Below are 21957 nucleotides of genomic sequence, written 5' to 3' on the forward strand. Positions count from 1 at the left end.
ATTTTAAACAAAGAACAGGGAAAGAGCCCACTTGGAGAAGTCTTCCCCCAAAATATCCCCACAAGCCCTACACACCCCCTTTCCTGGGAAGGCTTGAGAATTATATCCTAACCAATTGGTTACAAAATCACCAAAGACCCAAAACCCTGGATCTTGGAACAATGGAAAAATCAAGGTTCTTAAAAGAAGGGTTTTATTAAAAAAAAGAAAGGTAAAAAATCAACTCTGTAAAATCAGGATGGAAAATACTTTACAGGATATTCAGATTCAAAACACAGAGGATCCCCCTCTGGGCAAAACCTTAAAGTTACAGAAAACAGGAATAAACCTCCCTCTTAACACAGGGAAAATTCACATAAAACAAAAGATAAACTAATCCGCCTTGCCTGGTTTACCTATACTGGTTGCAATATTGGAGACTTGGATTAGGATGGGTTGGAGAAGATGGATTTCTGTCTGGCCTCTCAGTCCCAAGAGAGAACAACCAGGTAAACAAAGAGCACAAAACAAAAGCCTTCCCCCCCCCAAGATCTGAAAGTATCTTGTCCCCTTATTGGTCCTTTGGGTCAGGTGCCAGCCAGGTAAGCTGAGCTTCTTAACCCTTTACAGGTAACAGGATGTTGCCTCTGGCCAGGAGGGATTTTATAGCACTGTATACAGAAAGGTGGTTACCCTTCCCTTTATATTTATGACAGAAGTTTTTAAGGCCCGGCTTGACAAATCCCTGCTGGGATGATTTAGTTGGAGTTGGTCCTGCTTTGAGCAGGGGGTTGTACTATATGACCTCCTGAGGGCTCTTCCAGCCCTAACCTTCTATGATGCTATGAAGTCAAGGGGAATTTTGCCACAGAAAAGGTTGAAAAAAGAACTTTTTAGGCTGCGTTTGGAATCTCCAATTCCTATTAAATTTGGGAAATTCAGCTCCATCTACAGTACTTATGTGGCCCCTCATTACCATAACATCTGAGCACCTCACAATCTTCAATGCATTTATCCTCACACACACCCCTTTAAAGTATAGCAGTGCTATTACCCCTATTGCACAGATGGGGAAACTGAGGCACAAAGAGGCTAAGTGACTAACTCAATGTCACACAGGGAATCTGTGGCAGAGCACTGAACCTAGCTCTTCCATGTACCAGGCTAGCACCATAATCATTGAGATATCCTTCCATGAAAGAGTTTTTCTATCCTTTGTTTTGCCCATTTCTGCCTGAAGGATTAGCCCTGGAGGGAGTTGGCTGTTTTTGTTTTTTGCCAATTTCGCATTTTAGTGCACTTCGCTTTTACCCTGATTTTTTTCTTTTTATTAATTTTATTGCCTCTCTAAAAATCCAACAAAAACAGAAGCAGCCCAGAACCCAAACCCTGCATCTCAAAAATCTTTGATGTACAGACTCCAAAAGATTAGAGTGCATTTAGTCTCACTCTCACTCAGACTTCAAACCCAGCAACACAGGGCTGCATCTGGGAATGCTAAGATGATAGCCACCCTCTTGACCAACGCATGAGGGATTGAATCAGGGACCCCCAGAGCTAACAGTGTAAGCCACTACAGCTTGAGCCAAGTCTCTACAGGGGAACGGGCTGTAACAACTCACATCCATTGTGTATCAGCACAGAGAAGACCCTGTAACACACACTCATCAGTGGGTAACGATGACACCCAAGACCTAGGATTGGCAGACAAGTGCCAAACTGGATTCGGCATCCAGTCAATGATCAGCACATGTCTGGTGCTGGACGTCAGGCCATGACCACATTCTGGGCTGGGCTGGCAAGGTCAAAAGAGGGTGCTGGACAGGTGTGACACTCTGTAGCACCCTGGAACACCCATATTCACCACTGTGATATGATTATATGTTTGGTACAAAGTCTGTCTTGTGAGGTATCACTTAAAGAGTCTTAAGCCACTGAACATTACTACCATGCTGAACTGTATGTACGATCATTGTATAGGAAGTTGTGAAGTATTGCTCTATGATCAATACTGATGTGACGGGTTGGATCACAGAACACCCCTTGGGAACTGCCAACTGATGTGCCTAGACTACCTCTGAGCCCATTTTCCCAGCCAGCTTGGAACTTCAGTGCCCTGCCTCATTCGAGCCAGACACGCTAGCCTGCTACAAACATAGACCCAGGTCTGAACAACGTCCCCCAAAAGCTGCAGGCTTAACTGAAAACAGCTTAAGAAGTGTTCCTGTTTCCAACACCCAAATGCCCAGCTCCCAATGGGGTCCAAACCCCCAATAAATCCGTTTTACCCTGTATAAAGCTTATACAGGGTAAACTCAGAAATTGTTCACCTTCTATAACACTGATAGAGAGATATGTACAGCTGTTTGCACCCCCCTCCTCCCGCCAGGTATTAATACATACTCTGGGTTAATAAATAAGTAAAAAGTGATTTTATTAAATATAAAAAGTAGGATTTAAGTGGTTCCATGTAATAACAGACAGAAGAAAGTGAATTACCACGCAAAATAAAATAAAACATGCAAGTCTAAGCCTAATACAGTAGGAAAGTGATTGGAGATGAAATCTCACCTTCAGAGATGTTCCAGTAAGATTCTTTTACAGACTAGTCTCCTTCTAGTCTGGGTCCAGCAATCACTCACACCCCCTGTAGTTACTGTCCTTTGTTCCAGTTTCGTTCAGGTATACTTGGGGGTGAAGAGACTCTCTCTTGAGCCAGCTGAAGACAAAATGGAGGGGTCTCCCAGGGGCTTAAATAGACTCTCTCTTGTGGGTGGAGACCCACTCCTCTCTCCTATGCAGAATCCAGCTGCAAGCTGGAGTTTTGGAGTCACATAGGCAAGTCACATGTCTATGCATGACTCAGAACTTTACAGGTGGCAGCCATTGTTCACATGCTACTTTGAACATCCCCAGGTAGACTTCTTATGTAGATTGCGGTCTTCCAAGGTTCCATTGTCCATTAAGTGTTTCTTGATTGGGCACTTAACTTGCAAATTCCTTTCTTAAGAAGCTGACCAAATGCCTTACTAAGGCTACTTAAAATCAAACAAGTACACAACCAATATGCATAACTTCGAATATAAAAGTGATACATGCATACAAATAGGATGAATATATTCAGTAGATCATAACCTTTGCAGAGATACGTTACATGGAATATGTAGCATAAAACATATTCCTGTTATGTCACAAATACATTCATAAGCATATTTCCATAAAGCATTACGGGGGGCAACATCACAACTGAGATACGTGGTAAGTGGGAAACGCCCACTGCTGGCCTTTCAGCGGCAACAAAGGAACAACTGACAAGACAGATTTACATCAGGACCAGCCAGACATGTGTTGATGGAGCCATCAAGAAGAATTCACTCTCTGAGACTCCTCAGAGAGGCCACATACCCAATGGGAGCTGCCTAACCCCCATGTCACAGCAAGGATCTTTCTAGCACCTGGAAGAAAGTATTAAAAAAAGGACAGTGACATCATCATTTGTCCTCTCTCCTCCCCTACCTACACTGAAAGAAATAAGAATGCTGGGAAGACAAAGGCTTTGAACTGAGGAGACTTGTCCCAGGCTGACAGAGAGATCCAGCCTGTGTATTAAGAACTGTAACCTACCTGCAACATCCAGGGGGGTAAGAAAAACTGTTTGATGTAAATCTTTCTTTGTCTGTTCAAGTTAGAATTTATACTGCAAGTCTATTTTTATTTCTTATGTAACCCACTTTGACCTCTGGGCCTAAACACTGATAATCACGCAAGTTTATTAACTATAGGAAGATAGATTTTATTTTAATATTTTATCCTTAGCAATGAGTTTGTCTAAAGTGCTTGGGGAATCTGCTCAGATTACAAAGGCTGGTGAATGTCCCCTATCCTTTGACGAAGGGGTAAACTAATTAATGAGCTTGCACGGTTCAAGAATAGGTCTTGAGCAGTGTAAAACAGTATATTTCTGGGGTGCAAGGCTGAGGGCTTGGGAGATGTGCTGGTGTTTCACTCTGCATAGTTCAGGAGTGGCTTGGAGACCATTCATGCAACTTAGCTGAGTGTGTCCCTGCATGCTGGTGCTGAATGATAACAGCCCCTGGAGGGGTTTGGCAAAACATGGTTAAGGGGGCACAGCAGTCCCACAGTTTCAGGTCGTACCCCAGGGATCCCATCACAACAGGACACCAGAGGGTGGATCTGGGCTGGTGTAAATTGGTCAGAACTCCAAGCTGCCTCCTGATGTCAAACACCAGCTCATCTCAGTGTTAAGGGGGCCGAGCGGCATGGGAACCAAACTGGTTTCTAACAAGGCGGGGGTGGAAGGATCTGACTTGCCCTTCCAACCAGGACTGGTCCCAGCCACAGCAGGTGGCAGAACTGAAGACAGGCCTGAACCAAACCCCCACCCTGTGAGGATCTGAAGGCTACAGTCCTTGTCTCCATCAGACACCAGTTGAGAGCAGAACCCAAGGCCACCCCTCTGCAGTCCTCTATGGGGGATGTAGATGTGGGGTAACAAGATCCCAGGTGGTGGTATGGGGAGGTAGTGTTGGTGCAGGAAGCCCCAGCCTTCAGGACAGGACTCCTGTTATCCGTTAGTCAGAGGCTACGGCAATAGAACTGTATGTCCTAGGTGGCCAGGAGCATCAGCCATGAATGAGACCCAGTGAGTGTCTTCAGCAGGGGGTGCCCTCCCTGCCCCAGGCTCAGCCCATCAGCAGGGGCAGGACACACAGCTCCTCTAGCCTGGCCTTGGCAATGGCCTCCCAGCCCCTGTTGGCCAGGGGGTTGCGGGGCGAGGGGTGCATCAGGCCTTCCACCCGGACCTGGAGGCCAGCCGAGGCCAGGGCCTTGCGGGCCCGCTGCTCGGCGAAGCGGCCCACGCCGATCACCATGGCAACACTGAGCAAGCGCACGGCCTGGGCCAGCCCGTCGTCGCAGATCTGCAGCAGGCGCTCACGCTGGGCGGCTGGCAGGTCGGCTGGCGTCAGGTTCTTGCCGCTCTGGCTCATGAAGAGCAGCGGGCAGTGGTTGTGGACGAAGCAGCGGCGGAAGAAGGCCTCAGGCTCAGGGCACAGTGAGCGGAAGAGGCCCCAGAAGCGGGCACCGCTCACCTCTGTCTGAGGGCACTCCAGCCCCAGGACAGGTCTCTTGGGGTGCTCCTGGGCTGGCTTAGACACCTGCCCGCGGATCTGCAGCCACTCCCGGACGTGGCGCACCTCCCCAAAGGGCACCTGTGGGGGAACAAGAGCAGGGTCAGAGAGGAGCCTGACCAGCAAAACCCCACCTCCTCCATCGGGGGAGCCACGGAGCCGGAGCCACGGAGCCGGAGCCATTGATGGGCTAAAGCCAAGAGCCCCAGGGAAGCCAAAGGAGGTAGACACCATGGGAGGCAGTGTGGCCTAGTGGCTAAAGCATCACGTTAGGAGAGTTGTGTGCTGGTCCCGTCTCTGCCATTGGCCTGCTGGATAACCTAGGGCAAATCATTCCCCCTGCTCTGTGCCTCAGTTTCCCCTCCCACCCTTTGTCTATTCAGAGTGCAAGCTCTTTGGGGAGGGCTATCTCTCAGTCTGTGCAGTGGCCAGCATGCTGGGATGGTTGAGTCCCCATTCTGGATCTGGGCCTCTGGCCACTCCTGCTATACAAACATTGTCTAAAAACAACACTTATTTTATTCTAGTCCTTGGAATGGAGCCCAGGATTCCTGGCTCAAAATTCCCCACCCCTGCTCTAACCACCGGACCCCAGTCTCCTCTGAGAGCTGGGAACTGACCACAGGAGCCCTGACTCCCAGCCCCCTTTATCTAACCCCTCTCCCCTTTACCCACTTGGTCAGAAAAAGCAGAGACAACCAAGCCCCCACCCGCAAACCCTCTGCCCCAGCAAACAGCCCCCCATGGAAGATCTGCATGGTCCCATCCCCAGAGCCATCCCTGCCAGGCCTGAGCAAGCAGCCAGGGCTCTTCTCTGCCCCTCCTCCCCCCCCTCACCACCACCAGTTATGCAGCCAGGCAGAGGAAGGAAGCACTCCCTGGTAGGAAGTGGCCCCATCTCTAACAAGCTGGCATTAGGATCCCGCTGTACAACAGCCACAGAGAATTGATGCCACCGCAAAAGGGGCAGGGAGGAGACATTGCTTCACCCTTCTCCGTCCTAACACAGACACAGGCCAATGCCTGGGACTGACTGGGTGCCCCACTTGCCCGAGAACCCCCCATGCAGGCCCCCAGAGCAGGACTGGGGAGGGGAGACTTGGTACAATTACCCCACTCCCAATAAGGAGGTAACAGGAGTCAATCCCACAGGGCAGGATTTATCTCTCCCCACTGAACCTCAATCTGCTGGTAGCCCCCCACCCCCTCACCACCAGGGGCACCCTCCCCCAGGACCACCCCCCAAAATAATAATGCAGACTGTTTACTGATGGGCCAGATGGGGAGAGAGTGAGAATCACACTCAGCTCTACCGATGCCCCTAAATCCTGACCCGCAGCCCCCTGCTACCCCAGCTCTGGGCTTCCCCACCTCTCCCCCCGCTCTGCCAGTGTCCCTCAATCCCAATCTGCAGCCTCCTGCTACCCCAGCTCTGGGCTTCCTCCCTCCCGCCCCCACTCTCCTGGTGCCCCACAATCCCAATCCACAGCCTCATGCTATTCCAGCCTTGGGCTCCCCCCAGTTCTGCCTATGCCACTCAATCCTGACCTGCAGCCCCCTGCCTCCCAGTCCTCAAGAGCTCTTAAGTGGAGACTCCCAGGCAGCTGCCAGCAAACTTATGTCACCTGGGGCCAACAACAACCTGGACCCTTTGCAGCTAGCTGAAAGGCTAATGAAGTGGGGCATGGAGGGGCTGTGCCGGCCTGGGGAGTGCCATTGGGATGCAGAGCATTCCACCACTGGGACCCGACCAGGTTCGGATTCAGTCCAGGGTCCCAGGAGGAGGCAGCTCGGGACCCGGGAGCCGCACTCCAGATCCTGGCGGGTTCATTTGCAGCTGCTCAGGCCGATGGGAGTTGTGGGGAGGGGCAGTGGATCTGTAGCCACTGGAACTCTAAAAATCCACTGCCAGGGGCCTCCATCCCAGCCGGTCCCCCTTGCCAGCAGCCTCAGCAGAGATGCCACCCCCCGCCCCCCATCATATCCCCCACCCCATACACTCACCCAAAAGGAACCCAAATGCTCTCTGCTGGATGGGACCTGACACAGAGAAGCTGCCTTAGGACCGTTGGGACTGAGCACCCGGCTCCCTGCAGGGAGCAGCCCATCAGCGTCAGGCCAATGGGGCAGGAAAGAGCCTGTAGAGGCTGCATCTGGCTGGAGATGAGTGCGGGGAAGAGAGAGATTTGCAGGCAGAGATCAGAGGGGAAACGGGGGGAACTGTTACCATATTGGAGCCGTAGAGCTTCCCCCCTCATGCCGCCCGCATTGAGGGGTGACATGCTAGGCCATGAAGGATGGGGGTCAGCGGGGACCCAGCTGCAGAGAAGAGAGACTGGGTGGGCTATGTTAGCAGAGCAGCGGAGTGTGGGGGGGTGTGAGAGGAGACACAAGAGGCCACGATTTCCCCATACAAGGCACTTGCTGGTCTCTGCTGGTGCAGGGTTCTGTAGAGGATCCTGGTTATTTTCTCCTTAATGAGAATTTAGTGGCCGCCAGGCAGTCAGCTCTGGGGGCTGGAGTGCACAGCTCAGATAGCAGCGGAGCAAGCTACGCACACAGACTCACCATTCGTGGGCTGCGGCTGCCGTCCACCTGTGGCCGGAGGGCAGTTAAAGCCCAGTCCAACCTTTGACTCTGCTGAGATGGGCAAGGAGGCGGCCAGTCAGTGCCCACTAGCATGGTGCATTAGATGGTGCAGCCACCTCGGCCCTCAGTTCATTTCACACGGGCCACCAGGCCAGACCTGCACCCTGGAGGTCAGAGGCTGCACTCAGCCCACTGCCATCTGGTCACCCGCGAGGGGCATGGTGGCTCTGCTCCCTGACACACACACACACAGCCCATGGGATGGAGGTTATTTGGAAAGGGAGCAGAGAAGGAGCACAAAGGCTGGAAGCATCTACGTTGGGTGGAGGAAGGGGAAGGAGGAGACTGGGGCGGACAGTACGGGATCTGACCCCGAGTTGGCCCCCGGGGGAGGCCCAGAGCTAACAAGTGCGAGATCTTCAAGTACGCGGCATGTCAGGAGCTGAGCTCTTTGGAGGATCTGGGTAGGAGCATCACACTGGGAGCTGTGGATCTGGCCCTGGCGTGGTAGGAAAAACAAAACCTTCCTGACTCCTACAACCAGCCTTCTCCCTGGAGCATGAGAGTTGCTATCTATCTCAGGCCTCCATCACCACAGCCTCTGAGCGCCTCAAAATTTCAGATGTATTTACACACACAGCCCCCTGGCAGGACTATTATCCGCATCTGGGCAACTGAGGCTAAGGGACTTGCCCAAGCTCACACAGGGAAGTCTGTAGCAGAAGAAGGATTTGACCCCACATCTCCTGCATCCTAGGCTGGTGCCCTAACCACTGTGCCATGCTTCCTCACCCCTGAAGTGCACACAGACTCCTTGTTAAAAGGAGGCTGCCCCGAGAGCCGGACAGGGGAAGCCACACCGGGGAGGGGCTAGCATGGCAGGGGATCGGAAGGGAAGAAGATGGAGTCGAGGGAAGATGCCCAGATGTGGTTTCTGGAGGCAGAAGGGGGATTGGGAAAGCTGGGAACAAGGGCTGAGTGCAATAGACAGGGGCAATGGCATCACAAGGGGGTGGAAGGATCCTAACCCACAGCCCCCAGCACTCACCCTGGCTACAGATCTGCTGCCACCACCCACAGACTCCCAACCCTGCTGGCCCCCAGAAAGGAACCATGGACAAAGACACCACGGCCAAATGAAGCCGGCTGCTGCATTATTCGTCAACCCCCCCGCCCCCAAGTTTAATTGATACAAAATACCATGGGGTCCCACCCTCTCCCAGTGCTGGGGTCCTGCCGCAGCGGCCCTCGCGGTCCTGGCCCTGCGCTGCCCTGATCTGTAACCGTATTTCAGGAGAAGCCAATCTCGCCCTCTGCAGCCCCCACAAAACATCCCCCCCCGCCCTCCCCAGTCTATCGATTGCCCCTGGGTCTAATGTCAAGATAATGCCTCCCCTCACCCCTGCTTGCCAGATCTGCCAATTAGCAGCTGGACAAATGCAACTTGGCGGGAGACATCCCCCTCCCCAACCCCCCAACATAAATTAAAGCGCATTATTGAATGATTTGTTTAGCTGATCCTTTGACCTCTGACCCCAGGACCAGGGGCTGTCAGAGGGGATCAGTGATGGAGCAGCTGTCAGGCACCGGGAGGGGAGAAGAGGCTCTGGGGAGGGGGTCTCCATCTTGCTCTCCCGTCCCCTCACATCATCCAGTGAGCGAGACATGGGCTCCTCTCCCATTTTCTGGCCCTCTGCAAATGGATTCAACTATGGGTAAGTGGGTGGGGGGGAGGAAGTAGTCACAGGGTGCTGCCTCTCCCCCTCTGCCAGTCACTTGGATAAACTGGCCACCCTTCTATTTAAATACCCACTGAGATCCTGAGTGTCATACAGGCCGGATCAGGCCCTAGAGCTGGGACTGGGAGGGAGCTGGCTGGACAGACCCCTGGGTGACAGCAGGGCTAAGGTGTTACCCATGATGCTCCTGTGACATGGTTTTCCTGGTCAAACTCCATTATTCTTGTTACCTTAAAATCCCTCCCTGCAGCTTCGTATGGACAAAGGGTCCTTCTTCACTTCCTTTCCTAAAGTGCTGCTGTTAAACAGCTGCTGCATCCCACCCCAGAGGTGGCTGCATTTAGATTGAGAGCTCTTTAGACCAGAAACTGCATGCACTCGCGCTTTGCAATATCTTCGCAAGCCCTGGACTCTGACAGCAGCTTTCCGCTCTGCTCTGAAATGTGGCCTCCGCTTCCTGGCATGGCATCAAAGCAGGAGTGGATCTGCACGGCCCCCGACCAGTCAAACATTAGGGGAGGCGGCAGGGAACACTGGTCCCGCCTGGGCACAGGGAACCAGGATGTTAGAGCCTGCTATACAAGCAACACTTGAGGGAGCTGCAGCTCTTTGGGCAGATGAGCATTAACGAGCGGGAGATCCTGCTGCAGTGCAGGCGCCTAATTACTCCCCGAATTAATGCCATTAATATTAACCAGCTGCATCGTATCAATCAAGCGGCTCACGGCTCCCAGCTGCAGCCACTGAACAAAGCAAGCTTCTGGGCTACTGCTCCGGGCTATCCCAGTGTGGGACTAGAGGTATATCGTCAAAATGTGTCATGGTCCAAAGGGTACAGCACCTGACCAGGACACCTGGGTTCTATTCCCAGCTCTGCCATGTGACCTTGGGCAAGTCCCCCTCCATGCCTCAGTTTCCCCTCCCGCTCTTTATATATGTAGATCATGAGCTCCATGGAGCAGGGACGGCCTCCCGTTATGCGTACGCGCAGCACCGGGCGTACATCCAGATCTTGGTTGGGGCTTCTAGGCTCTGCTATAATGCACATACTAATGTTATTTGACTCCATGGAGCTACGGCTGATTGACACTCGTGGGGGTCTGGCCCCATTGATTTCCATGGAGCTATGGCCGATTGAGACCCACTGGGGATCTGGCCCATTGGTGCAAATGTGCGAGGTCTCATCCCCCCGCCCCCCCGAGCAATCACCCAACACTGGCTGTGGTCAGTAGGTACAGGAGCATCTCATGGGCACTTCCAATGCACCCACCATGCAACTCAAGACACGTCCCAATTCTCCCCCTGCCCACAAGATTCCAGTTTGAATGTGGAGAGACTGGTCTTGCCTAAAGCCTTAAGGGGCTCTAGGGCCCATAACAACCCGGGGCGAGATCCTGGCCCCACTGAAATCAAGGGGCAAATGCCCAATGGGGCTGGGACGTTGCCCACAGTCGTTGCTCCCAATCCTCACCTTCCCGTTCGCCCCCCTTGCCCAGGTGCACCCTGTGGGGCAGGCTGCCTTACCCCGGTCTGTGCCATCCCGAAGGGGCCGGGGTTCATGCCGAGGAAAAGCACCTCTTTGGGGGAACGGCAATATCTCCTCACGTAGTCCTCGTGGGGCTCCCAGGCGTATTCCAGAGGGTTGTAGATGTAGCGGACGGGGTCGAGGAAGGAGAGCTCCCTGAGACGCACATTCTGCTCCAGCTCGGCCTCCAGGAACTGGGTGGCCAGGACATCCCCCTGGGGGAAGGCCGGACCCACAGCGGTGGCACCGAGGGGCACATGCAGCTGCTCCATCATGCTGCCATCTCCTGCCAAACAAACACTAGCTAGTAAGAACCACCCGGCAGGAGAGGTGGGGGAGACGTGTGACGTTTGGGGGCCATTTTCAAGATCCCTTGTGGGGGAACAGATTCCCTCCCCAACCCCTTGCTTATCCACAGGGCTTGTACAGCTCCAAGCGCCTGCTGCCAGGGTGAAGAGGGGAGCTGGGTCATTGCTGGGGTTGCCAACAGAGGACCAGCTATAGTGGCAGCTTTGGGCACACGCACAGCTTGGTCCCACTCCGAGTCAGCACAAGACCAAGCAAACTTGCCTGACAGAGGCCGCTGTGGATGGGTCATCCCCGCTGACCCAGGCAGATGGGAGCTGGCGCCCTCAGGGTCAAAGACTCCAGCCCAAGCTACCCAGTCCTCCTGGCCAGGAACCTGATTCAAACCTACAACCTCAAGGTGAAAGGCAGCACCGTCCCCTTGAGCCAGCCGGGTCCTGACCTGGGCCAGATTTTAACATGTGCTCTATACTGAGCACCCTCAAGCATCTGATGCCAATGACCTGGATTGGAACTGGGGACCCTACAGGTGAAAGGCCCCATATCCCATTCCCCAGTCTCTCCTAAACCAACCAGTCCCTTGACCCTGAGGCAGATAGGAGCCAGTATTCCCAACAGGAAAGGCCCCATATCCCATTACCCACCCCCTTGAGCTAGTCAATCCCCCAACCCTGCATCTGGAACACAACCAGTCCATCCTCTTCCCCCGTGCCCCAAGGAAAAAAGCCCCATATTCCATTCCCTGATCTCCCAAGCCATCCCTCCGCCCCCCACCAGCAGCCTGGGGCCAGATTGGAACTGGTGCCCCCTAGAGGAAATAGGCTCCATATCCCATTACCCCATCTCCTCTGAACCAGCCAGTCCCCCCACTCTGGGGCCAGATCGGAGCCGTCGCCCCCTAGAGGAGAAAGGCCTCGTATCCCAATCCTACGTCCCCAGGCAGCCTATTTTGTACCAGAATTCTTTCTGTGCTGTAACTCAGATGAGTGATTTCATTGTAGCCCTGGTTACAAGTGAACCAAGAAAGGCCTCCACATAGATCCCTCCACGGGGAATGTGCTTTTTATAGCCTTTTTTATTACTGTAATTAGTAAAGCATTCGCTCAGATACAAACCATTACTGTAAATAATCTATAAATGCTTTGTGCTGTGATTAAACACACACACACACAACCTACAAAACCCAGATTCGCACTTCCGCACGTGAGGGAGGAGAAAATTAACCTTCCAAGAGCCCAACCATCAGGCGCTTGCAAGGAGCATTATCACTCAATTACGGTAGCACACAACAAAGATCAGGACCCCATTATTATTATTATTATTATGTGTATTACAGCCGCGCCTGGGAGCCTCAGTCATGGGCCAGGACCCCTGTGCTCTAGGCACTGTACAATATTTATTAGGTGTATTACAGTAGCATCTCAGAGCCCCAGTTATGAGCCAGGACCCCATTATGTTAGGTACTGTACAATATATTTAGGTGCATTATGACAGCATCTAGGCCAGGACCACACTGTGCTAGGCGCTGTACGTTTATTAGGTGTATTACAATAGCACCTAGGAGCCCATCAGATGAATGTGCTGGGAGCTATCCAAACAGAGAACAAAAAGACAATCCCCAACCAGAGAGCTTTCAGTTTAAACAGACAAGGGACAGCAGGAGAAACTGAGCACAGACAGGGGAAGTGAATTGCCCACAATCAGCAAGCAGGCCGAGCTTAGGGTTGCCAACTTTCTGATTGCAGAAAACTGAACATCCTTGCCCTGCCCCTTCTCTAAGGCCCCGCCCCTGCCCTCTCCCTCCATCGCTCGCTCTCTCCCACTCTCGCTCATTCACTCATTTTCACCAGGCTGGGGCAGGGGTGCAGGAGGGTCTGAGAGCTCCGGCTAGGGCTGTGGGGTGGGACTGAGGGGCTTGGGGTGCAGGAGGGAGTTCCAGGTTGGGGCTGAGGGGTTTGGAGTGTGGGAGGGGGCTCTGGGCTGAGGGTGCAGGCTCTGGGGTGGGGCCAGGGATGAAGGGTTTGGGTTCCAGGCTGGGGCCGAGGGGTTTGGAGTGCAGGAGGGGGCCCAGGGCTGGGGGTTGAGCCCTGAGGGAGGGGGTGCAGGCTCTGGAAGGGAGTTTGGGTGTCGGAGAGGTCTCAGGGCTAAGGCACGGAGGGCATTCGGGGTGTGGGCTCTGGGCAGCACCTACCTAAGGCAGCTCCCAGGAAGCAGTGACATGTCCCTCTAGCTCCTAGGCGCAGAGGTGACCAGGGGGCCCCCCATGCACTGCCCCCATTCGCAGGGGCCTCCCCCACAGTTCCCATTGGCCATGGTTCCCAGCCAATGGGAGCTGCGGAGCCAGTGCTCAGGGTGGTGCCTGGACTGCAGGCAGGAGCACCACATGGCGCCCCCCTGGCTGCCCCTCCATCTAGGAGCTGGAGGGACACGCCAGCCGCTTCTGGGAGCCGCACAGAGCCGGCCGCTGTGGCCAGCCAGACTTTTAGCGGCCCGGCCAGCTGTGCTGACTGGAGCCTACAGGGTCCCTTTTCAAAAACCATATGCCTGGCAACCCCAGAGCACGCAGGTCTGCTGATCCCTAATCCACTGTCCCAGCCACTAGGCCAGCATTTCTCAGCCTTTGCAGTGCGGCAGCCCCTTAACGGAATCAAAAATGAGCACGTTTACTTTCAGAGTAAAAAATGGATCAATGCAAACAATGCTAGGCCTGTATAACTGATGCTTTGTGTGCGTTTCGAGCCATGGAGAGACAATACTTGATCTTGAACCGTCAGGAAGTGTGGGGGGCGGAATGAAATTTTCTTTGCTTAGATTGTAATAACATTTTCAACCCCTTTCATCAAACTGGTGGAAACGAGGCGGCTTTGTTCCCAGATCCAGAGATTCTAAGGCCAGAAGGGACCACTGTGATCACCTCATCTGACCTCCTGTATAGTACAGGCCAGAGAACTAACCATCAAAGGAGGGCAGTTCAGGACCAGTCTCCTTAGGACAGTGGGGGGCAAAGGACCTAACTAGTGTGAAGAGGGAGCTTGCTAAATTTCTGAATGGGCTTATCTGATGGGGTTGCTGAGACAGCAGGGACCGGATGCTGTGTCCCAGGAGATCTCAGCTGGTCCTCCATCCTACCTGAAGCAGGGCCAACAGGTGATGCTTCCAAAGAGACTGACACAACACCCCCACAATAGTAGGTTGTTTTCCACCCCCTCTTCCACTTGAGGATTTCTAAGCAGTCTGCAAACAAGAGTTAGTCAGGGTTTAAGCTCTGATTCAGGAATATTTTTCATAGATCCCAAGACCGGAAGGGCCAATGATCCTCTAGCCTGACCTCTGCATAACAGAGGCCACTGAACTTCCCCACAATCATTCCTGTTAGAACTAGAGCGGATCTTTTAGAACAACGTCCAACCTTGATTTAGAAATTGCCGGTGATGGAGAACCCACCACGCCCCTTGGTAAATCGCTTTGATGGTTAATTACCCTCACTGCTAATAACATGCACCTTAGTTCCAGTCTCAATGTATCCAGCTTCAACTTCCATCACTGGGTCTTGTTAGACCAGAGATGGGCAAACTACAGCCCACGGGACCGTCCTGCCAGGCCTTTGAGCACCTACCTAAGGCAGGGAGGCTAGCCCCCAGCCCCTCCCCTGCAGCCATGCCGCCAAGCAGGCAGCATGGCTGGCTCCCGGCTGCTAGTACTGCCGCTCCGAGCAGCAGGTTGGATAAGGGGCAGGAGGTTCTGGGGGGCAGTCAGGGGACAGGGAGCAGGGGGGGTGAGATAGGCATTGGAGTTCCAGAGGGCCTGTCAGGGAGCGGGGGTTGGATAGGGGTCAGGGCAGTCAGGGGACAGGGAGCAGTGGGGTTGGATGGGGAGGTTCTGGGGGGAGCAGTTGGGGGGGTCCCGGGAGGGGGCGGTCAGGGGATAAGGAGCAGGGGGGTTGGATAGGTCGGGAGTTCTGAGGGGGGTGGTCAGTGGGAGGGGGCAGATAGGGGACAGGGGGCCAGGCTGTTTGGGGAGGCACAGCCTTCCCTACCCAGCCCTCCATAGAGTTTCACAACTCCGATGTGGCCCTGCTAAACCAAAAAGTTTGCCCACCCCTGTGTTAGACATTTGCCTGCTAGACCTGGATCCCCTGTCGACTGGGATCAAGTCACCCCTGAAGAGTGCCAAATTCAGCTGACTAGGGCTTAGACCACTCCAGCCCTGGGGCAGACAGGCGAAGGCACTCGGCCTGATGCAGCTGACCCCGAAGCAGGCATGAGCTCTCCCAGAGCAAACTGCACTGGTGCAGCTATGCCGGTTGTTGGAGTGGGAGCCACACCCCAGCCTAGAGAGCGCCTAGACTGTGGAGTACATGTTCCTCACCAGCATCTGGCCAAGCACCGGGCATGTGGCAAAATAGGAAGGCCAAAAGCATCACTGATTTTACCCCCCGATGATGGCCTGTTGCAGAGAGCAGGGTGTTTGCGAATGGGACATTCGTGACTCTCCTGTTCAAAACATTTGTGTTGTCCACTGGGAGGAGAAACAATTTGCTGGAAAAGTGTGATCCAGCAGAACTCCTGGGTTCGATCCCTGGCTCCGTGAGGGCAGTAGTGTCTAGTGGGTAAAGCAGGGGGGCTGAGTGTTAGGGCTTCTAGGTTCTATGCCCAGCTCACAGAGGGGAGGTGGTGTCTGCCAGTAAGAGCAGGAGACTGGGCACTATTCTGACCCCAACACTGATTCTCTGTGCAATTGTGAGTAAGTCACTTCCTCAATCTGCGCCTCAGTTTCCCCACCAGTAAAATAGGGATAATGACCATGGACCTTCCTTTGTAACACACTTTGAGGTCAAGGGATGAAAATGTGCTGTCCTATAAGCGCACAGAATTCGTTGCTGTTATTAATAAGTGATCGAGCAGCAATGGGTGCAGTGGCTGCACTGGCCTGGGTCTTAGGACAGCTGGGTTCTGTTCCCGGCTCTGCTACTGACCTGCTGTGTTACTGTGGTAAAGTCACCTCCTCGAGCTGGGCCTCGGTTTCTCCTCACATCTCTGGTCTATTTAGACTGTGAGGTCTTTGGGACAGGAACTGTCTCTGTATCTGTCCAGCACCCAAGCACAGCAGGGCCCTGATCTCAGTCTGGGTAATATCATTAATCATGAGCTCAAAAAACAGAGCAAAGAATTGATTCTGCCCTCATGGGGGTATCCTGCCACCCGACCTCCTCCTAATCCGGAGAACCTCAAACCCTCAGTGCAGGGGGGAAGGGGTTGTCCCATCATCAAACGCTCTGCTTGCACTGAAATGTAATATCCTTGCCAGTTGCGCAGGGTATAAAGCCATCTGCCCCAGATGAAAACCACCTAGGAATGCCATGCTCCTAGACGATGCATTAGCACCATCCCACCTGCTGGAAAAGGGGATGCCTTCAACTTCTAACATAGGAAGGGGATGGGACACAAGGTTAGCGGAACAGGTTCCCCACAGAGCATCAGTCACAAGCCACTTCCCCAGCAGGGGATGGGGATGGTCTAGATTTGACGGGCTTTGGAGACTCTCGAGACAGCCAGTCCCAGCTTCCTCCAAAGACTAGATTTTCCTTAGTCCCTCCCAGTTCCCTGCAAGCCCCTGTCCCACAATATTCCAGTTGGGCTGACTTTGTTACCACTGGTCAGCTAAGTCACATGGTTTGGGTACAGGACATTATTTCTGCTGTCCAGTGGCGGAGGAAGCTCCCACCCATTTGGGTCATAGATTTGAAGGCCAGAAGGGACCATTATTGATGGGGTGTCAAGAAGGAATTCCCACCCACCCCTGCTCAGATTGGTTGGGACCTTGGGGGGGGGGGTTCGCCTTGCTTTGCAGCATGGGGCATGGCTCACCTGTTGGGATCACCTGGGCATATCCCACCAAATCAGCTCCCTGCCACTACAGGGGCCTCAGGCATCAGTGGCATTTCAGTCTCTCCCGTTCTCTGCCTGTGGTGCACAAGGATTTAGGATCTGTCTACTTGGGTGAGTTACTGCACGGCCAGCCAGGGTGTGAATCTCCAGGGCCCCAGCTTGCCACACAGGAACGTCCCGGGTGGACACTGCCACACGGCAGCGAACGTCGCAGCTTGGCCAAGTGCCCCGCACTTTCATGGCCACACATCCCCTGAGGGCAAAAATGGTTTCATCTACCTATTGCCATTGGGCTCAAAACAGGAGTCACTGGTGACATTGAATGGCCTGTGACAGAGAGGCTCTAATGGACCCTTCTGGCCTGAAACTCTACCCTCCTCTGTAGCATCAGCCAATCTCACCCACTAATTCCTGCATGCAGCTTTCGGATCCTATCACAGGATGAGCAGTGCATGAGAGTCTCGCTATTTCCTTCTGTGGGATCCCCGTCCATCTGCACTTGGTGACTCTTGCCTACTACTCAGATGGGCAGCTCCTTGGGGCAGAGAACATTTTATTGTTCTGTTTGCACAGCGCCTAGTGCAGGGGGTCCTGGCCCGTGACTGGGGCTCCCGGCATGTGACTGGGGCTCCCAGGTGCTACAGCAATAAATAAATCAGAAAAGTAGCCACACTACAGAAAGCTCAGGCCACCTCTCCTAAATCGGTGGCTCCCAGGTGCTGGCTCGCACCTGAGCTACATCATTGTGGAAAATCCATTAACTGGATCTTTACCCGACTCCCAGCCAGCCCGCCCACCCACTAGACCTCATTCCCCTGCCGCAGCCAGGGTTAGAACCCAGGAGTCCTGACTCCCAGTCCTCTGCTTTCGTCACTAAATTGCATGCTCACTTCCCCATCTGAGTGAATTTAGGGGCCCGATGGACACAGCGGGAGAATGAAGTTGCCAGATATTCACAAAGCAGGTACAGCTAGGTCAGCCCCCCTTCCCCATCCTCAGATTGCAGCTGAGCAAATAGGTTGCAATGAATAACTCTGCCTCGTTCCCTGCAGCTGCCAGCCAATCAAAGCTTCCTCCAAATAACTGGATTTTCCTTAGTGCCACCTGGTCCCCTGCAAGCCCATCCCTCAATATTCTAGCTGGACTAGTTTGACTACGATTGATCAGCCAAATCACATGGTGTGGTTCGGCTTCCCTAATTGGTTGAGCCGGCAAAGCACTCCTAGGTTGGATGCTCATGTTACAGAGTGCAAAATAGGGTGTCAGCAAATAACCCCTGGAATCTGCTTCCCCCAAACACCCAGGCCAAGGCAACAAGTGCAGAATCCCCTCCCACATCTCAGCTGGGATGGGGGCTGAGTCTCCATGGCCCATCCAGCCAAGGCCACTCTGCTGGGACTGCCCAACTGGGGACAAGTTTCATGATGGGTTTTATGCCTTGTACATCTGTCTAGTGAAGCTAGGCTGAGGTAGCATGGCCCAAGAGCAGGGCACTGCCCAGGGATCCAGGACACCTGGGTTCTATTCCCAGCTATGCCACCAACTTAGGTCCAGTCCCTTCCTTTCTCTGTGCCCATAGGCTAGGAGCTCTTTGGGGCAGTGACATCTCACCATGGATCCGTGCAGCCTCCAGCATAATGGGGAACATAGATGGGTGGTCTACATGCTACTATAATACAAATAATGTTGAGACCTACCAAACTCACCATCATTCAGTGCTAACAGCTCTTCATCTCAACAGGACTGATCTGAACTGTTGACCTAGCTGCCAAAGGCCCCAACCCCTGAGGCAGCTGGCCTCTGCCCTGCTTAGTCTTTGCAAAACTAGTTTGTCCAAGGCCTAAGGGCTGTTGACATCGGCTGCAATGCAGCTCCTCTGACCTGGCCTAGATTGCAAAACAGGCCCAGAGGGGTCACTACCAGCAGATCAGATTACTTGATGGGCCAGCCTTAAACATCTGACAGGGGCACCACTCAAACCAACAAAGTGCACTGGGAATGGGTCCCTGAACCTTTCATCTCCAGGTCACTGGTGCAAACCCAGGCAGGGCCCACAATGACACAACCATGGGAGTGCTGCTCAGTGGGGAGTGACGGGGCAGCTGCTGGTTCAGTTCCTTGGGGGGACAGGAAGCCACATCGCAAACCCCATCAGCACAAGGAGCACTAAAGGGCTCCTTCCTTGGGTCCTTGACCCCCTGCTAATGGGCTATGAAGATGAAGTTCCCCTCTGTCAGGGGTCTGGGGAGCATAGATGAAAAGAAGATTCCCTAGGCATAGGGGCAAGCAGGGAGGAGTGTAAAAACTGCCCCCCAACCGAACTCCTGGCTAAAGCCAGACTGTTGCCTACCATTGGGAGCTCCAATATCACAAAAGGCATCAGACGGCACCACCACCCCTAAGTCAATGGCATCGCACCCCATTTTGCCTGGGTCCTTGGCATCATCCTACAGCCCCCTATGTAGGTGGAATGGGATGCTCTGCTCACTACACCAGGTCTTCACCAGTAAAATGGGGGCAGGGAAGGGGCCGGGGGCACGCACAGAGCCTTCAGGGCCTACATTATGTGTGTCCTCATCCTGGGGCAAGGCCGACACCGAAGTGTGGAATGTCTGAGGGCCTGTCATGGAGACCCTGTAACGGCAGCTGGATCAGCAGGCCTAAGGCTGAGAGGGAACATGGTTTGGCGTGTGTCTGCACTCTCGCTGCTGGAATGGAGAGGAGTGGGAGCTGCCTGGATCCGCAGCAGGCCTCCTCTGGATCCCTTTTCCAGCCCTGGGTTCAAATCCACCCTTAATTCTCTGCTAGTCCCTACCGCAACACACTAGAGATTCTAATTCAATACCCAGTCCTGACCTCTTACTCCCTGTCCCAAGCGCTGCAGGGGAAGAACCCCGAGTTGCTCTAGGGCACCACCTCTAGCCAATCTAGACACTGCACGGATGAATCCCAACCAGCACGGGTCGTTTTGTGCAATGGAGATGGAAAGATCTTGTAAATTCCATCTGTAGCAGAGCTAAAATTGGGGAAACATTTGGGACTCATGAACATTTTCATCCATGCAAATCACGTCCTATCACAGAGAACCAAATGCGGCACTTTCTATCTGTGAAAATACTCACCCGTCAAACTATATCCGTTGGCCCAGCTATGGTGCAGTCTTTGCTTCCCTTTCACAGATGGCCAACATTTTAAACAAAGACCCTTGATTTCAGGTGCCCAATTTTACACCACAAGGGGCTAAGCAGCCAAAGGCTCAGCTGAAATCCACAGGAGCTGTGGGCTCTCCACTCTTCTCAAAGAGCAGGCCCAAGGTGTCACAATCTGGGCATCCAAAATCAGCAGCCAATTTCAAAAACACAGACCTAACCGTCTTGCCGAAGGTCACACAGCCAGCCAGAGGCACAACCGGTGGAAGCCAGGTTGTCTGGTGCCAAATCCCCCGCTCTAACCCCAGCACAATCTTGATTTTTTGCTGCCTGGAAATAGCCCAAGGCCTTGTCAACTTAGCAATGTGTCCACCGGAACAATCAGAGATGGTACCACTGGCTCGGCCCCACTGAATTGGGCTGAGCATAGTAGGGCAATTCTCAAATTTTTCCATGCCAGGGATCCCTCCTCAAGACTCTTGGAGAGGCTTTCTGGTTCTGATCCCACGCTGTCCGTGCAGCGATTGAGACTTGGTTATGTATATAAAACTACTAGGGCAGGGCCAAGCAGCCAAAAGGAAGAGAAACTCATCTTAATGGAGCAGTGTGGCTGTCGGGGCTCATGAAACCCCCATTCCTTTGTATCTGTGGTGTGTCTGCCCGCTCCACAGGGGCGGGGCTCAAGGCTGAATTTGCCCCCTATTATCTGCAGGTCACTTTGCGCGTTGGTCTCCTGCCCATTTGCTGCCCCCAGATTTCTGTGCTGCTGATAAAGCCGAGCATGCTGGGTTCACGCCATGAGAAACGGAATGATGCAGACAGGGATGACTTGCGGGAGGGGAGCAGGGTGAGTCACATCAAGGAGCCTGGCCCAGGCCGCAAGCTAGGCCAGGGCATCACACTCAGGGAGGGGCAGCTCCAGAGAGCTGTGCCAGAGAGGGTGCTCCACCTCCCCACTGAAGGGGGGGGGGGGGGAGAAAACAAACTTCCTCTCTTCTCTCCCCTTCTTAATTCCCCCTCCCAGCTTCTGCCTCCCAACTCCCCCCTCCGCTTCCTCCTTCTTCACTCCCCCTCCCAGCACCCCCTTCTCTACCCCATCTTCACTCCCCCACCCAGCACCCCCACGGCTTCCTCCTTCATTCCCCCTCCCAGCCCCCTCCCCAGCTCCCCCCTCCACTTCCTCCTTCTTCGCTCCCCCTCCCAGCCCCCTTCTCTCCCCCTTCTTCACTCCCCCAGGTCCCCCCGTCTTTGCTCCCCCCCTTCCCTGCTTCACTCCCCCTCCCAGCCCCCCCATAGCAGGGGGGGAGAAGGCAGACAAAGGGGGAGCTGCATTCTCTTTCCCCACCTCCCTTTCTTCACCTTCACCCACCCCCACGGGCAGCATCCAGCTCTTCCCTCCTGCCTCACCCTACAGGCCCCAGGGCTCAGCGCCGCCCCCCCTCGCCCGCCCCTTACCTGCCTCCTCCAAGCTCAGGGATCTCCCCCTTAGTGACCAGCTTCCCATGTGCCCTCGCCATGGTCTCTGGGAGTTGTAGTCCTTCCGCCTTCCAAGCCCCCTTGACACTCAGCTGCAGCCCTTCCACCCTCGCACTACAGCTCCCAGCAGGCTCCTGAGAGCCACGGGGGATGCTG

The 21957-nt window shown here is 54.0% G+C and overlaps 1 protein-coding gene across 3 annotated transcripts; it reads right to left on the bottom strand.

The window, feature by feature from the left end:
* Positions 1-2396: 2396 nt before the first annotated feature.
* On the bottom strand, positions 2397-21832 carry SMUG1 (single-strand-selective monofunctional uracil-DNA glycosylase 1). Of its 3 annotated transcripts, none has more exons than XM_084610822.1 (3): positions 21785-21832; positions 10982-11268; positions 2397-5210 (listed from the first exon to the last, which is right to left on the bottom strand). In XM_084610822.1, the coding sequence occupies exons 2-3, from the start codon at positions 11255-11257 to the stop codon at positions 4683-4685; spliced, it is 804 nt and encodes a 267-aa protein (XP_084466948.1). In that variant the 5' UTR covers positions 11258-11268; positions 21785-21832; the 3' UTR covers positions 2397-4682. The 3 variants fall into 3 exon arrangements, with proteins under 3 accessions (XP_084466948.1, XP_084466947.1, XP_084466946.1); XM_084610821.1 differs by having other exon boundaries at positions 11033-11268; positions 21781-21832; XM_084610820.1 differs by having other exon boundaries at positions 21781-21832.
* Between the last annotated feature and the right edge of the window lie 125 nt (positions 21833-21957).

The sequence above is a fragment of the Lepidochelys olivacea genome, assembly GCF_965140295.1.
Source record: "Lepidochelys olivacea isolate rLepOli2 genome assembly, chromosome: 20".
Taxonomy (NCBI): Eukaryota; Metazoa; Chordata; order Testudines; family Cheloniidae; genus Lepidochelys; species Lepidochelys olivacea.